The sequence below is a fragment of the Giraffa tippelskirchi genome, chromosome 8 (genome assembly GCF_054371585.1).
Source record: "Giraffa tippelskirchi isolate mGirTip1 chromosome 8, T2T-mGirTip1v1.2.pri, whole genome shotgun sequence".
NCBI classification, from domain to species: Eukaryota; Metazoa; Chordata; class Mammalia; order Artiodactyla; family Giraffidae; genus Giraffa; species Giraffa tippelskirchi.
Window position 1 is genome coordinate 161,300,494 of NC_137282.1, and position 18,170 is coordinate 161,318,663.

The window sequence follows — 18,170 nt, forward strand, 5'->3', positions numbered from 1 at the left end:
ACCAGGGAAGTCTCCCTTTGGTGGTTCCTTGTCGTGGGGGCTGTCCTACACACCAGAGGACGTTTAGGAGCGTCCCTTGCTTCTACCCCAGAGATGTCAGGAGCACCTCCCTCACCAGTTGTGACAACCAAGAAGGCCTTTCGATATTTCCAAATGCCCCCCAAGCCCCTCTGAGGCTCAGTCTCCCTGCCTGTGCGATGGACGCGGCCCTCTCTTCCGGCCTGCATGGATGATCTGCCTTCTGACCTTGTTGAAAACCTGCACGCTTCCTTTCTCTGCTGAAGAGAAGCACCTGGCCCAGGTCACATCAGGCCTCGCGGTTTGGACCTTCCTCCCACTTCCTGTGTGACCCTGGCCCAGCCCTCAACTTCTGCAGGCCTCAGCTCATCTTTAAAATGGAATTCTGTCTCTGTCCTCAGATCACATTTGTTATTCCCAGTGGCAGCAAGAACGTCCTTTTCTTCTTCAAAACAGTCTTCTTTTTTCTTCTATTTTTTCCCCCTCTATACATTCAGTATCTTATTTGGTTCTTACTTTGAGTTGCTGTTACTCCACTTTGATGTGAAAATCGGAAACGTTTATGACAATCTGGACAGCCTTGGGCTACTGGGTTTAGCCAGGAGAAAGAAAGTTTAAAATTCCTGTGATCTCATCGTCTGGGGATTGGTCCTGAGATCTGTAACCTTACGTAAGTGAACTTTTATTTAGGCTTTCCTAACTACTGAGTGGGGCATTTGACCAAAGCTACACTGCAGATTGATTTAAGGGAGAAAAAAATTTTATAAGAGATTAGGGAAAAATAGAAGAAACTTGCCCCAAGTTACACTTCCTCCTTTAAATTATCTTGCTTGATGGCTGTTTGCTTTCCACCTCGTATCTGATGTGACCGTCCCCACCAGGACAATAGCCAGGAAATGCACCAGGAAAATTTTAGAATGTTTTGTGCCATCCGAAAACTTGCTTTGCTCCTGGGTACTAATAAAGCATTCCATCCTTGGCCCTGAATTCCTGAGAAGTAACCTGACGTGGCCAACCTAAAGCCAGCTCAGATGGCAAAGAGTCCGCCTGCAATGCAGGAGACCTGGGTTCGATCCCTGGGTCAGGAAGGAGACCCTGGAGAAGGAAACGGCAACCCACTCCAGTATTCTTGCCTAGAGAATCCCATGCACAGAGGAGCCTGGCAGGATACAGTCCATAACTTTGCAAAGAGTCGGAAACAACTGAAGCAACTTAGCACCCACGCACAGCCTGACATGGAATCTGAGCCTGGGTCAGATGATCAGGGCAGGTCTGCTCTGCCTCGTGACAAGAACTGCAAGGCCCTGGGGGAAAGGAAAACAGCCTGCCTTTCCCGCTGGGTGGTCACTGGTGCCTGCCTGTTTCTGCCCCATGAGTGACTGGATCTGAAAGCAGCTATGGGCAGAGAAGTTCTCCAGGGAGGCACTCTGCCCCTTTCGTGGCCACTATGCCTGCAGATACTGCTCACTTATGCACCATGGAAGTCCTAGCAGGTTTGCTCCTTTGAGTTGAGACTTATTAATAGGAGACCTGTGTGGAAAGGCACACAGAACCAGTACGTGAGATCCAGAAGACTCTCCGGGGGTCTTGTAGGTAAAGGGGGGAGGGCCCTTGGAAATGTTGTCATTCGAGGGCATGTGGCCAGTAAGTGGCTGAAATGGAGTTAGACATGGTCCTTGCTCTCGAGTCATGTTAGACCTTAGGGGGTGAGCACCAACACACTCACACCGATAACAGAACTCCTACATCAAGTCACATAGCTGTCTCCTAGGAAAGAAGGACCCAAGGGAATGGGTTCCAGAACACGTGAATTTTGAAGTAGGGGATAAGTGAAGAAAGGCATAAATCAGAGACTCCCAAATAGCCAGAGGCATTGAGCCCCTGGGAAAGAGTTCCTAAAGCAGACTAGGTACCAAACATGGTTTGATGGTGGCACGGGTGGTTGTGATGCAGTGATGGTGGTGATGCTGATAACAGGGATGATGGTGGTGCTGTGGTTTGCTGATGGGAGGAGTAACTGCTGTAAAGACGTTGATGGTAGGAAAACACTCAATATTAACTCATTCATTCAACAAATATTTATTGAGAATCTCATTTCAGTTCAGTTCAGTCACTCAGTCGTGTCCTACTCTTTGTGACCCCATGGACCGCAGCACACCAGGCTTCCCTGTCCATCACCGACTCCCGGAGTTTACCCAAACTCATGTCCATTGAGTCAGTGATGCCATCCAACCATCTCATCCTCTGTTGTCCCCTTGTCCTCCCGCCTTCAATCTTTCCCAGCATCAGAGTCTTTTCAAATGAGTCAGTTCATCGCATCAGGTGGCCAAAGTATTGGAGTTTCAGCTTCAGCATCAGTCCTTCCAATGAACACTCAGGACTGATCTCCTTTAGGATGGACTGGTTGGATCTCCTTGCAGTCCAAGGGTCTCTCAAGAGTCTTCTCCAACACCACAGTTCAAAAGCATCAATTCTTCAGCACTCAGCTTTCTTTATAGTCCAACTCTCACATCCGTACATGACTACTGGAAAAACCATAGCCTTGACTAGATGAACCTTTGTTGGCAAAGTAATGTCTCTGCTTTTTAATATGCTGTATAGGTTGGTCATAGTTTTTCTTCCAAGGAGCAAGCATCTTTGAATTTCATGGCTGCAGTCACCATCTACAGTGATTTTGGAGCCCAAGAAAATAAAGTCTGTCACTATTTCTATTGTTTCCCCATATATTTGTCATGAAGTGATGGAACTAGATGCCATGATCTTAGTTTTCTGAATGTTGAGTTTTAAGCCAACTTTTTCACTCTCTTCTTTCATTTTCATCAAGAGGCTCTTTAGTTCTTCTTTGCTTTCTGCCATAAGGGTGGTGTCATCAGTGTATCTGAGGTTATTGATATTTCTCCTAGCAATATTGATTCCAGCTTGTGCTTCACCCAGCCCAGCATTTCGCATAATGTACCCTGCATATAAGTTAAATAAGCAGGGTGACAATATACAGCCTTGACATACTCCTTTCCAGACTTGGAACCAGTCTGTTGTTCCATGTCCAGTTCTAACTGTTGATTCTTGACCTGCATACAGATTCCATGTATTCAGATTCCATGCATGCTAAGTTACTTCATTGTGTCCAACTCTTTGCGACCCTATGGACTGTAGCCCACCAGGCGCCTCTGTCCATGGGATTCTCCAGGCAAGAATACTGGAATGAGTTGCCATTTCCTCCTCCAGGGGATCTTCCCAAACCCAGGGATCAAATCAGTGTCTCTTATGTCATCTCCTACATTAGCAGGTGGGTTCTCTACCACTAGCATCACCTCAAGTCTAGTTACAATTATAAACAAAATAGTTTCTGCCTCCACAGAGCTAACAGTCTAATAGAAAAGACAGGCTTGTAAGTAACATGTCAACAGAGTATAGCAAAGTCTCATGAAATAAGCATAGGGTTGTAGGAGAAAGCAAACCCCTGAAGCTTTGCTCAGAGTTTTCCCAGGACAAAGCAGTATCCTGACAAGTGCTGGGACATAGAATGAAAAGGCAGAAGAATGATTAACCAAGACCCATAGCAATGATAAGCCACACGATTATTCATGGAAACCCTTTTTTCATGGTGGGAATTATACTCAAATAGCCATCACAAAAAGCACTGCAGGAAAACGTAGTCAGAGGGAAACTTTCTCCTCTGAGGACTTACTTGATTCAATTGTAATTTTTTATTTTTAAAGGTGACATTAGGAGGGAAATCTGGAAGGAGAGAGAAGAAAAAGTGTCAATATACTAGTTAGGTATTTTTAAATTCCAATCTTTGCACTGTTGCTAGCCTGGACTTGCCTGCTTCCCTTGAGGTGTACACATTTATTTTTGACCCTGGACTTTTGCTAATATCGAACCACAATGCCATCATTAATCCCAATTAATACCTTATTCTAGCTGTGCCTTTTGGGAACTAACTCAAGATTGGACTTTTTTTTTTAACCAATCGATGTTCAGTATACTCTTTAGCGTTACAAAAAAAAAAAAAATATCTTGAACTCCAGCTACTAAATCAAACTGACCGCAAGTAGAGTAGGTCCTGGAGTTTCCTATAGCCCAACACAAGATAAATGACTGTAGACTTTGGAGACGAAATGGACTTCAGGGCTTCTGATCCCCAAGCTTACGTGGTCTCACAGGTAAACTGAAAATAAAGCTCCTTTCACTCTGTCCATCTTTCTTCTTCTTCATCTTGTCCCAGTACTTCAATAGTTTTTTTTTCCCTTCGAAGCATGAAAAAGACAGTCATAACATTACTACTTTGATATTTTGCTCAGCAGCTCCACAGAAAGCGACTACAAAACCCTGTTTAATTTTTTCCCAGTTGTTTACTTGGCCATCTTATGGAAAGCTTCACATTCAGCAAACCTCTTCATGCAACAAACTATTTCAAGTATTCAGACTACATTTACAAATTCTCTTGGATTGGAAATTCCATGCAGTTACCTCAAATGAACTTTCAAATCAGAAGCAAATACATGAAGTCTAGTCCCTGGCCATATATAGAGACCAATCACCGCACAGCTTCCTGAAAATTTTATTTTAAAAAAATTAAAATGTTAAAGCACTATATAACTGCTCCTTTGGTTTATAAGCAGCTAAAATCCCTTTCTTGGAGTGAACTGTCCTGGAGAAATCTGAGGACTTGGGTGCTCCAGGGTCATTGTCCCCAACCATTTCCCCACTGAGGAGCTTCTTCACATTTCCCCATATGAATCTTATATTTGGAAAAATTTCATCTATCAAAAAAAAACCCCAAGATTATTAAAGTAACTTGTTTCAGCATTCTTGTGTCAGAGATTTATCTAACTGCCAATCAAAACTTCTAAGGGGAGTGGTACCTTCAGTCCGAGTACACTGAATGTGACCCGGTACCATCTCTGTGAAGGTCAGGACACAGCTTCCCTTGGTGTTTAGCAGAATGGCAGTGTCTCACACGCCTGCACAGTCTCACAGACGCCTAAGGTAAATTTCCAGGCTGCTGACCATTGCCAGATGTAGGATCCTCAATGGATTTCCGCTCCGATCCAGAGTTTCTGGAGCTCTGACCCCATCTGTCTTCTTAAATTGTTATTTTCTCTCTGCCATTCGTGCCCAGGGATGCCAAGAACGGCATTCCTCACTCAGGGAGAGCAGGAAAAGCTAGAGGCCTCGTGTGCCCTCGGCGACGTTTCCAATGGCGACACAGCTCAACCAGGAGCTCCCGAGGGTGGCAGCTTAGGAGAATCTACCAGCTAGGATTCATGAAAAACCTGATTGTAGTCCAACAGGGTGAAATACTAATCCTAGTCAGATTTTATGTAACTCTTAAAGTTGGATTCAAGGTACCCACAAGCATAGGAGGCTTGCTTGTGGTTCAGGAATAGCAAAGGGAATCCAGTGATGACCTGGGGGGTACAGAGTCAAGACCATGTCCAGTACATTTCAAACTAAGCATAATGCCACCTCATTCAAGGGCTTTCCGGGTGGCTCAGTGGGTAAAGAATATGCCTGTCATACAGGAAACACAGGTTCAGTCCCTGGGTGAGGAAGATCCTCTGGAGGAGGGCACGGCTACCTACTTCAGTAGTCTTGTCTGGGAAATCCCATGGACAGAGGAGCCTGGCGGGCTACAGTCCACGGAGTCGGAAAGAGTGGGACATAACTGAGCGCGCAGGCATTCCCCAGGGATTTACGTTTCTGTTTATTGAAGAACTTTAAACAATTGACAAATATATTGGAAGCCAATAGAAAAATAGAATTTACCCAACAGAGATTGTTTTCATAGCCAGTTTTGACAAATTGTATCCATTTCGTAAGTAACTGATGTGCAGACAAAGAACAGGAGTAGCAGGAAGTTAATGACTTATCCAAGGTTACTGGTCAAACTGGACAAGGATCTCGGGATCCCTGACCCCACTCTTGCACAGATGCTGCATTTCCCCTGTGTTTGTCCTCTGCCTGTCCTCTTTCTGTATCACATGAGCTTCTTGGATACAGGTGTCACGCCTTTTACAAGTCCTGTCTTTTTCAGTCCTTCTCTGTCAGGCTGGGGTGGAGGAGGTTAATGAGACAACGAACTGTTCAGACATCATTTTTTTCCCCTCCTATGAGAAAAGCCAGCAATGTAATGAAGTTTCCATTTGTGGGCAAACAGCTTGGTCTCTCCGTTATTAAGGTTGCATTTCTTATGCCCGGGCTCCCCATATTTTTGGAGAAAAACAGACATTCATTATAAGCCATCTCTCGAATGTGATGATCACAGTCAATCTCAATGTCTGCTTTCCCCGAATTGCTTCCTGGAATGAGGTCTCAATGTTGCATCTATTTTGTAATCACATCGGCTGTTTCTGAAACACGGGGACGCTTCTCAGCGGGCCTTCCGAGCTCTGCAGCCGGGGCTGCTCTGGTCTCCTGGGACAGACACCCCCAGGAGGGACGAACAGAAGTCCGGCAAAGCCAGCATCCCCCTTTAGGACGTGGCCTCTCCGGTCTATGCACTCTGCATCTCTTCCTGCCCTCCCTCCTTCCCCTGTCCTTTCTCTTGACATCCGTTTCCGATCTGCTTCCTGTTCCACTCTTTCCCTTTCCCATCCATCCATCCATGCACCCATTCATGATCCATCCACGCTTTCGTTCAGATATATTTGGAGGCCTGTTCTATATACCAGCCCTGCACCATGCAGCACTGGAATAACAATGAAAAAGAAGCAGACAATGCTTGGAAAGCTTAAAATCTCAGTATCTCCCTCTCTCACTCTCTTGGTCCACCTTTTGTTATTTCTTTCATGGTTGTAAAATATGTTTGGACCAAATAGGAATCCTCAGTTACTAAGGAAGACAAGATTAATAATCTCTAGTTGTAATGATTTTCATGAAAAATGGGTCTCATTACCCACTCCTGTCAGTGTGTGTGTGCGTGCTCAGTCACTTTAGTCGTGTCCGACGCTTTGCGACCCCATGGACTGTAGCCCGCCAGGCTCCTCTGTCCATGGGATTCTCCAGGCAAGAATACCAGAGTGGGTTGCCATTTCCTCCTCCAGGGGATCTTCCCAAGCCAGAGATCGACCCTGCATCTCCTGCACTGCAAGTGGATTCTTTAACCACTGAGCCACCTGGGAAGCCCCGCTCCTGTCAGAGCTTGTGTCAAATACAGAAAGCAAAGCACATTTGAATAGTGGCTGTGTGCTTCACAATAGAAGTTAGGGTTAGTTCCTGTGGTTTGTTGCTGTCGTTGTTGTTGAACTAAAATTTACATACAATGAAATGCATGGATATTAAATGTAAAATTCAATGAGTTTTGATTCAGATAATCACCACCCCAACCCAAATTTAGACTTCACCACCAGCCCAGAAATTCCCTTGTGCTCTCCTGTAGTCAACCCACATCCCCAGAAACAACTACGATCCTGATTTCTTAACATAGATTAGATTTGCCTGTTCTTAAACTTAACATAACGAATTTATACCCTATGCACTATTTGGGGCTGGTGTTCCTTTACTCAGTCTATTCTTACACATGCTTCAACCTGTTCCTTGGTATTGCTGAGCAGTGTTCACCATGCTCTATATACCAATCTGTCATCCATTCACCTGCGGGTGGACATTTGGGATGTTTCCAATTTGGGACTGTTGTGAATTAAGCTATTAAGAAGACTCTTGTACAAGTCCCTTTGCGTACATATATTTTTGTATTTCTGAGATAAGCAGTTAAAGCAGGCATGTCTAAATCATAGGGCATGTATATGTTTAGCTTCATAAGAATCTGTCCATTTTCCAAAGTGATTGGAAGCCTGGAGTGTCATGGATGCAGTTTGACACACACTGTACAAGTTCCCCCTACAATTAAGATTGACCTTCACCAGACTGTACGAGGGAGCTTGTTCACAAAAGCTGGATGGGTCCTTCTTCAAGGAAGATCTCTTCTCCCTCCCTGATTTAACTCTCTGCCTTTGAAACTAGCTCAAGTTGTCCAAAATTTATATCCAATGGTCTTTGAAAAACTATTACAGGCAAAATTAGGTGTAAAATTGCATTCTGCAAGAATTACAGAAATCCTACCCTTTATGAGAGCATAACTTCAACAGTGAAATTTAACAGAATATAATAGGTTTATAACAGAGAAAAGTCACCTTATCAAAGCCATATAAAATGTGCTCACAGGATAAGAAAAATACCTTTACATATTTAAAAAGAAGCAGAAAAAATAGTAATTATGCAAAATGCAATGGACCTACGCCTGAATTCAGAGAGGCAGCCCACCCTACTGGGCACAAAAGGAATTTTAACTATTCTCTCCTCTCAGGTAAATATTTGAGAAAATTCTAAACATGTTTAAAAATATGAAGAAGAAAATAGCAATTATGTGTATTCTCACTGCAAGAATTGTGCACAGCATATTGGCATATCTGCTCCCAGTTTTGTTTTTTTTTTAATGAAAAGTCTATTGTAATTTTTTGGTTAAAAAGATAATAATGCTCTCTAAAAAAGAATTCAGACAATCAAGAAAAATTTAAAGATGAAAGTTCAAAAAAAAATCATACTTGCAAAACTCTTCTCTAAGTGTTCTATTTGCTGTAGTTAATAACTGTAGACAAAATCTTGACTCTCCAGTCCAAGACTAGTTTGATTTTACCTCTGAATGACTGTTTGAGGCCAGTGTATTTCATTCTACCTTTTTGTACCCTGAGACAGATTGGAGCAGAAAAGGGCGTTATTGGGCTCTGCTCTTTCTTTGAAGATCCTGTTAAATGTCTCATTTCAGAATCCACTCCACTTACCTGGAGGCAGATCTCATTCCCACGAGGGGATGACTCCGGATTTCCATTATTTCCCCGCTATAGTCCCAGTCTCTTACCCTTTTAGGACTGTAGACCCTTTTCCACTCCTTTCTACACAGCTGTTATTTCCATGAATCCCACCAGAACAAGGAATAAAAAACTGCATTTTAATTCAGCTTGCTTCTTTCCAGATTTTGAAATGCAAATGTACAATCTCAGGATTTTGTTCACTTCACAGTTAGGCTTCTGAAGTTCTGGTGCTGAAGCTGAGCCATGCTGTCCCTCTGCCCACCTCTAAACCTTCGTCTTTTCTTGGACCACCTTTTGAAATGTCCCTGAATTATGTTCTGCCACTGAGGCTGCTGATAGTGACTTTCGAAGGGTCTGGTTTTTTCATTTTTTCCAATATCATAGGTATTATGAGAGGCCAATTTAGTAAACCCTTGCTGAAGCCGAATAATGTCCAAAGTTCTGGGCTCATCTTGTCTCCGTGGCCACCAGTGATGCAGGACCAAGATGTTTCATTCTGTCATTTGTCCGACTCCGAGCTCGTGGTAGGGTGTCAACAGTCAGCTGTGGCAGGAAAAGGGACCAACATGCCCTTGACATGCCCCCCAAACCCATCTTGTTGTCTCAGGAGGAGAACATGACTTTAACCCTTTACATATGTCACTTAAGACTTATCTCTTTCAGTATCTAGGCTCCCTGGAAATCAATTTCCTAATTAGAAAACAGTAGCTAATCTGGCCAAATGCTAATAAATGAGAAGAGTGATTTGTCTAGAATGGGGGAACAGCTCAGCATTAACAATTAAAAGGACAATAGAGGAGAGAGCTCCTTTTTTTTTCTTACTCTTCCCTTTGGCTGATTGGGCTCAGCTGTAGGCTATAAATAACACTTTTAATTAATGGCTATTTGGAAGTCAGTCATCAGAACCTTAGTTTAGGAACTTTTACCTCTGAGATTCATTGCCCTATACTATTTCTTAGTGATAAGGATAAATAACTGGTAATGTGAGTTAAAGCTGAATCCACTTACAAATATCAAGCTACATCATAGCAGTGCATATAATAGATGCAGATTTAAATAATCAATTCAACTGCAAGGAGAGTTATTGATCATGAATAGAACCAAAGTTGTTGGCTAAACCCTGCTGCATGCCAGTCATTTCATGGACTTACAGGATAAAGTCAAAGTTAACGTCAAAGGCATGAGTTTGCAATTCGTTGGGTCTAAAGAGTTAAATTTTTTGTATATTAAACAAATTAACTGGGTATTTGTGGTGGTTTAGTCTCTCAGTCATGTCTGACTTTTTGTGACCCCATGGACTGTAGACCACCAGGCTCTTCTGTCCATGGGATTTCCCAGGCAAGAATACTGCAGTGGATTGCTATTTCCTTCTCCAGGGGATCTTCCTAACCCAGGGATCAAACCCTGGTCTCCTCCACTGAAGGCAGATTCTTTCCTGACTGAGCCACCAGGGAGTCTGGTGGCCGGGTATTTACCTTCACTTTAACCTAACTGCACAGAGTCAAAGGGAAAACCAGTAGAAGTTGCTTGTGCTTGCACTTCTTAAGCATTTTCTTCTAGTTTTTTCTACTTCCTCCAATATTGCCTACTTACATAATTCTTGTTGCAGGTCCCTGAATTTGTCATATTTCTTCATGGTCACCAAGCAATTATCCAAATTCTTTCTTCCATGTAGATAACCTTTGCTGAACCTCAGCCTCTCAAGACCTGGTTTTCATGTCATTTTCTCTACCCCACTCACAACAGCCACCACCATCACCCTCCAATCTAATAAAACTGATGACTCCCTCTGTTGGGAGCCCACTCTCCCTGGATGTCTTTCTGTATTAATATTGGAAACTTTCCTTCTGCTTGATGGTTCCTCTTCCATCTCCTTCCACAGAGAAGATCTTACTCTTATTCAGATGCACAATGCCTGCATGCTTGTTGGGTATACAAAGGATTATTCCACAACTATTGAACACCTGCTGTTTGCCAATACTTGTTAGAAGCCAGAGAGGCATAGACTTTTCTCTCTGTTCTCAACATGCTCACAACCCACTGGGGAATGGATGCTTATAAATCTAAACTCATTCAGCCTAAGAGCGGGGTCTGGGAAAGGGCTGAGGCGGAGCTGGTAATTGGCAAGGCCAGGAACACATAAAAACTCGTCATATTTTAGTATCTCTTCTATGATTTTCATAATCTGAATGCACCTGCTTTAATCATATGTTCCACTTTGTTTACTAATGTCTTATCTGTATAAACTGAACCTATGCTTCTCAAACTCATGTGCACACAGATCACCTGGGGATTTTGTTAAACTGCAGTTTGTGATTCAACAGGCCTGGGGAGGGGCCCGAGAGTCTGCATTTCCAGTAAACTCCTGGCACACCGTTGCTGCTGGTCTATAGACCACACATTGAGGAGCAAGGCTATGAACTGTTGTCATGTCAACATGTAAACATTGTTAAAGGGGCATCAGTTTTTGGAAAAACTCTTAGTGCTCCCCACCTAGACATTCTTCTGACTGTAATTAAACATGATGCAAGTTACAGCAAGAGAAGTTAAGGTTCAGCAGTGATCCCCAAGAAACTGACAGGATGCTTTGAAACTGTTCATTCCTGGCCCCAGTTTTATCATCTAAACAAATGTCTTAGATGATATGGATGCTGGATCTTTTTTACTGCACTTGAGGTCTGCTGCTACCAAATGACTGTTGTCTGAGTGTGTAGCAAGTTTTTCCCAAATATTCAAGATTGCCATTCTGTACTTACATCTCCCTTATATTTAAACTATAATATCCCAGGTCCTTAATGTATCTGGAATATCTGTTAACAAAATTTTATAATTGCCTTAAACAATTATAAAGAAAATACTTCTGTTCATGCAATTTTAATAAACAAACTCTGCAAGGTACCCATGGGAGTCTAATTTCTTGTTAACTCTTAATGGTTCCTATGACAGCATCTACATATTTTTTATGTTTGTTAGAGTCAGCTACTCATCATCAAAGTCAAACCTCATTAGACCATCAGACTTTGGGCCCCCATGCTAACATCTAGCATCATTTGTCAGTTTTTAGCTTTCCTTCTATCAAGACAAAATCCCTCCTTGAGCGGTCTTCTTTTGTAGGTCTTCTTCCTCTCTTCCTCACACATTCTCCGGCACTGTTCCAGCCAGACCAAGGGCCCAGGCGCGTGAGAAGCCATTAGAACTCTTCCTGCCTGCTACTCAGCACCACCTTACCACAATCACACACTGTCTGAGGGGCAGCTTGGGCTGTCTGGTTTGCCCTCAAGCACTTAGTCATCACATCACTTCCCCTGATAAGTAGCAGTGGACTGAAGAGAAGCAGAACTCTTCATCATGCAGGAACACAGAAGGCACTGGAAGCCTTCGCTTGCCCAGTGTCAGAGTCTGGAGAGGACTCTTCTAAAGGACCTTGACTCCTTCTCACCTGTCATGGTCTCATTTAGATCAATGCCAAGGACGATGAAGGTGTCATCGTTGGATCCTGGGACAATGTCTACTCCTATGGTGTTCCCCCATCAGCCTGGACCGGAAGTGTTGACATACTGTTGGAATACAATAGTTCTCAGAAACCAGTCCGCTATGGTCAGTGCTGGGTTTTTGCTGGTGTCTTTAATACATGTAAGTATCCAGTTGAGTAAAAAAAATTTTTAATGTAAAGGAAATGTCACCTCAAGACATTTAGTCTATAACCTGGTGAAGGGACCTAGCAGTCTCTGTTGGATCTATAGAATTTGTGGATGGTTATTCTGGGATGTAGTCAATGCATAATGAAATTGTACTGGGCCAGTATGCTCATAATTTCTTTTTGATTGCAAAACCTTTATAGAAAGAGGGACTATTTCCTACATACTCCATCTTTCAACCCTGAGCAAAATGGAGAGTCTTGGGGCCAAGAAAGGGTGTGGGGGAAGGATATATAATTTTTAATTAGTAACCTCCACATTTTAAAAAAGCTTAAATTAGCAAAATTTAAAATAATAAATAATAAGATGTAGACTTCTAATTTGTTATTCAGAAGGTTTATAAATATGCTTATTTGCTTACTGTATATCCCTGAGAATTTTGTAAATATCCCCACTTAGTTTTTACCATAGCTGTGGAGGGAGGGTGGCAGGTGGGCTTATCTCAGTTCTTATATATGAGTCTCAATGCCCCTAAGCAATTAGACACCAGAACTTAATGAACGATCTTTACTCCCTGGCATGCCCTCTTGCCTTTAATCTACCCAACATCCAAACCGTAGAGGAAAACGTGGGAATAGAACCGTTCTCTTCCACCTCGTGCATTTGTCTGTCCAGGCCCAGACAATGTTATTGTTAATTCGGTGAATAGTTTTAAAAAATACATTTATTTCAGTATGTCTTCATCACTGGCAATGATATTCATTCTCATGCCATTTCTATAGCCCTGTAAGAAAGACATGAAACTCAAGTCAAAGTGTTCTTTCTGCTTACTCACTAATAAAGACTGTTTTATCCAGTTAGCATGTTTTTTAATCAGAAAAATCAAGGAGGGTCTGCAGGCTGGAAGCCAGGATGAAACAAGTTTTTATAAATGCTCAGGAAGACTGTCAGTCTCAGCCTGAAGTTGTGACCGTCTAAGAGTCGGTTAGAGGCCCAAGTGGGGAGAAATCATAAGTGTAGTGTTGTGGGTTTTGTTTCTCTAAGGCATCAAACTGAGTAGGGTTATTTTCTTAGCCATTCCCATATACTTAAGAGCTACAGGAACATATATTTCCTGGGAGCAATGACAGGCAGTGGAGCTGAGGTATCAGTGTCCTAGAAAGCCTGGTCTCTGGAGCTCCGCACGGAAGCCTGAACTTCAGGAATGCTAACAGTTGGAGGAAGGCCCCCTCCTCCGTGGCTCCCAAGCCAGGATTGTGCCAGGGGCTCAGCGGAGACAGCCTCTCTGATGAAACATTCCCAGGAAAACACAAAGCGCTCCCCACGTCCCCCTGATGCCCGCAGTTTTGCTGTCCCAATGTGATTCCTTTAGGTTCAGAAAAAGATAAAATAGTAAACAACTTCCATGCACGTATTGTTGCTGTTGTTTAGTCACTAAGTCATGTTCGACTCTTTTGCGACCGCATGGACTGTAACCTGCTAGGCTCCTCTGTCCATGGGATTCTCCAGACAAGAATACTGGCAAGGTTAGCCATTCTAGGGGATCTTCCTGACTCAGGGATCAAACGTGAGCTTCCTACATTGCAGGCAGACCCTTTACCACTGAGCCACCAAGGAAGCCCTCCACTTGTGTGTGCCTTCTGTATAAAAGGATCATCAGGTCTATTCCTGAAAACTGACTCTGGTGATAATGCAGAGGCCCAATGTAGGGATACCACCATGAGGATAAACCTGAAAGGGGAATTTGGAGGGGAGGAGGTCTTAGTGCCCCATGTCAAGCTGCATCTGGCTTAAAATTATGAGCTCAGCAGACTCTGGGATAAATCTCACTCTGCAATTATGTGAGTTGGTGCTAAGCTAGAAATAGAGCTAGAGTACCAATCATTTTGTTGGTAAAACTGTGGTGTGTGTCAGGGTTGTAAATCCAGAGACGAAGATGGAAGTGGGAGGCAGGTGGTGGTTGCCATCAGCGTCATTTGGCGTGTGAAGATTAAGTCATTTAATGAGGACCCTTGAATCTCTACCAGACTCATGTTTGGACTTCCAAGGTTGTTCTATTGAAGTGGGTGGATCGTCTTTGGTTAAAAATGCTAAACAATTCTGAGAGGGGGAAAAAAAGGCAAGTCATTAATCTTAAAATTGTCAGCTGAATTATTTTCAATGAGCACTGATGTCTGGCGTCCTGGGAGCCAGGAAGGGCATTTGGATTAAGTTTGATCAATAGGTACATATGGCAAGAGATGCATCCAGGTAATTTATTATCTAACAATTAAAATGAATCTGCGGTGTCACTCTCCACCAAGTGTCACAAAAGCAAGTTCCACCCAGGAAAACAAACCACACGGAGGGTCTGCTTGGTAAATTCCTGATTTCCTATTAGCTGGGGTTTTTTAATTTTTATTTTCAGAAACACAGGCCATTAGCTAGACTAAAATAATCCTACTTTGATGATCATGTGATTAGCAACTAAACAATTGGCACCCTGCTACTGGGATCCCATTCCCACTGGTATCATTTGACGCCCACTGGTCCAGCAGAAAGGCTTCTGTCTGCTTCCCTGATCCTTGACGACAGGCCCCTTTTGGCTTTGGACACCTGAGAACAACGTGTCCATGTTGGTCAAGAAGAAAGTCCCTTCTGAGAAGGGATTGCTCCCTCTGTGTTTATTAGATCTTGGTGATCTGTTTAATTGTGGTCTGTCCCTCTTTCCTGCAGTTTTGCGATGCCTGGGGATACCAGCGAGAATCGTCACCAACTATTTCTCAGCCCATGACAATGATGCCAACTTGCAAATGGACATTTTCTTGGAAGAAGACGGGAACGTGAACTCCAAACTCACCAAGGATTCAGTGTGGTGAGTTTGATTTACAAGCGCACTGGCTGATATCAAATTGAAGTGCATAACACACTTACCACCAGACAGAGTCAGTCTCATGTTTCTTTCTGTTCTATTTTAAGAACTAGTCAATACCATAGGCACAAATGTCTGATTGTCAGAGATTGTTTTTAGCTAATGAATGAAAAATGTTACTGAACAGCAGTTTGGGCTTCTAGTAATAAAGATCGATCACCCCATTACAACAGCAACTCCTGGAAAAGGCCACAGATTTAGTGGCTAGAGCCTATACCCGTTCTTCTCTAGCTTTTGTTGTTGTTGCTGTTCAATCACTGAGTTGTGTCCAACTCTTTGCAACCCCAGCACACCAGGCTGCCCTGTCCTTCACTATCTCGGAGTTTGCTCAAACTCGTGTCCATCAAGTCGATGATGCTATCTAACCCTCTCATCCTCTGTCGTCCCCTTCTCCTGTTGCCTTCGATCTTTCCCAGCATCAGGGTCTTTTCCAATGAGTCAGTTCTTCTCATTAGGTGGCCAAAGTATTGGAGCTTCAGCTTCAGCATTAGTCCTTCCAGTGAATATTCAGGGTTGATTTCCTTTAGGATGGACTGGTTGGATCTCCTTGCAGTCCAAGGGGCTCTCAGAGTCTTCTCCAGAACCACAGCTCTAGCTTAGTACATGACTATTACGGTGAACAGCAGAGACACAGAAGCCATGTATTCTCTACTGTAAGAGTAATAGAGCCAACGTTTATTAAGCACTTACTGTGTACCAGTCTCTGTGTGTACATGATCTTATCTAACCCTTTTAAGTTTAATCAGATAGGAGTTTATTACCATTCCATTTACAGCTGAGCAAACTGAGGCGCAGAGAGGTTAAAATACTTTTCTCAAGGTCACACATCTGGTAAGCCAAGAATAAAACCAAGAACATCTGACCCTTAACCGCAACCTTTTTGTCTTTGGCCTTTGCAATGTAAATAGGATTGCCCTTTGGATGTAAAGATGTGGTTCTCCTGATCTGTGACCTCATCTTTCATTCAGAGATAGAAGTAGAAATAAAGTCAGAATTATTACGAAATACCAGCCCTATGTTTTTTTCACTGCCCTGAACAGCCGTATCATAAGCTGGCTGCAAGGAGTTTAGGATTCCAAAGAAATTTCCTTTATCCATGGGGACCCATTCACTCCAAAACAGTATTCTAAAAAGATGAGGGGGGAAATCCCAAGAATCCAGATGTAAAGGGTATTCACAAAGGTCTGTATGGAAGGAAACTGCCAGGCATGAATTCAGTGGAATTTCCAAGCCAAAAAGATGTCTCCTAGAGCTGTTCTTTATAAGTAATAAAGCTAAAACACTGTCAGCGGTGAAAACATCCGAGTGGGCATGGGAGGAAGTTGGAAGCTCATTTTAGAAGAAATTAAAAGTTAGAAGTGTCTTAACTCCCCCATGTCACAGGAATGGAGCACAGATGCAGGGGCAGAATTCACTCAGCAGTCCCAGTAAACGCTCATTTGAGAATGAGAAAAGAAGGAAATTGCTGAACTAGTGGCAAAATGCTCATATGAATAAAAAAACACTGCAGTTCACTTGAAGGGAGTGAGCTGAGAAATGACAAGCTGGAGACTATAGGCAAGACAAAACCTCACCTCTGTAAACTGAACGGCAATTGAAAGCACCATTTAAGCCCTTGGAATCCCGGTAGAGCAGCCCTGTGTGTATATGGAATGACAAAAAAAAAAAAAAAAAGACCCAAATAGCCATCCCCGAAGCTGCTGTGACATTCAAACATGGCAGATAAGGAAAATGGTACAGATGAACCCACTTGCAGAGCAAGCATAGAGACAGCGCTGGAGGAAAGACCATGGACGTGGGGTGAGGGACGACCTGGGGGAGCAGCGCTGACGTATATACACGAGCGCGTGTAACACAACAGCCGGTGGGGCATGTGTAACACAACAGCCTGTGGGAAGCTGCTGTACAGCACACGGGCCTCAGCTCGGAGCTGTGAGGACCTAGAGGGGTGGGAAGCCCACAGGGAGGGGATGTAGGTAGACATAGAGCTGATCCACTTCCTGTAGAGCAGAAACGAGCACAGCCTTGTAAAGCAATCATACGCCGATTTTTTTTAAAGAATTATTTGTCATTCTGCACTGCTTACCTATTCCTTACTCTCTCTCTCCACACACACACACACACACACACACACTCACTCAATGCCCTTGTAGCCAACTGCAGTTCAGAATTATTCCTTCCAATTCTTTAACCCAAATGCCTCCCCCCATAAATCCACACAGACACCCCAACAAGTAACCTCACGACGCCCCTTGTTCAACTGATACAAGGGCGTGAAGCTGACAGACCTTTCCGTGGTCCTCCTTTCCTCTGTTGGCTCTCGGCTCCGAATTCCTTTCCTAGTTTCTACCTCTCTCACCCCTTCATTGTGCTCCTTCGTTGTCTTCCCTGAAGATCCCACCACCGTGGGGCCATGTTCTCTGGTCTGGGACCCTCCCGCCTCCTCCACAAGCAGACCACCACCCCAGTCCCCCTGTCTCCCCTCTGCTTGGCTCACGGACGGTGACTGACTGTCTGACTAACTGAACGGCTGCTGCTCACTCAGCTCGGGACATGCCAGATCGTGGAGCACAGAGATTAAAGGGTTTGGTCAGATCTGGGTCAGGCTGTGTGACCTTGGGCACCGCACACCCTCTCTGTGTCTCTCTTGTCCCCTAGGGTGGAGATGACATTTCCAAGCATAACAGGTGCTTAATGAATGTTAGTTGCTGTTACTGCGTTCATTACTAGCCGCACAGCTGGAATTTCATGGAGGCAATATGTTGCCGTCGACCTCAGCACACTGAA

The 18,170-nt window shown here is 43.6% G+C and overlaps 1 protein-coding gene across 3 annotated transcripts in view; it reads left to right on the forward strand.

The window, feature by feature from the left end:
* Nucleotides 1–18,170, forward strand: part of F13A1 (coagulation factor XIII A chain) — a 147,508-nt gene that overhangs the window by 66,820 nt on the left and 62,518 nt on the right. For all 3 annotated transcript variants that reach the window (XM_081523708.1, XM_081523709.1, XM_081523707.1), the window contains 2 exons: nt 12,293–12,467; nt 15,188–15,326. In XM_081523708.1, the coding sequence (XP_081379834.1) occupies nt 12,293–12,467; nt 15,188–15,326 (314 nt within the window). The remainder of the gene's footprint in view (nt 1–12,292; nt 12,468–15,187; nt 15,327–18,170) is intronic.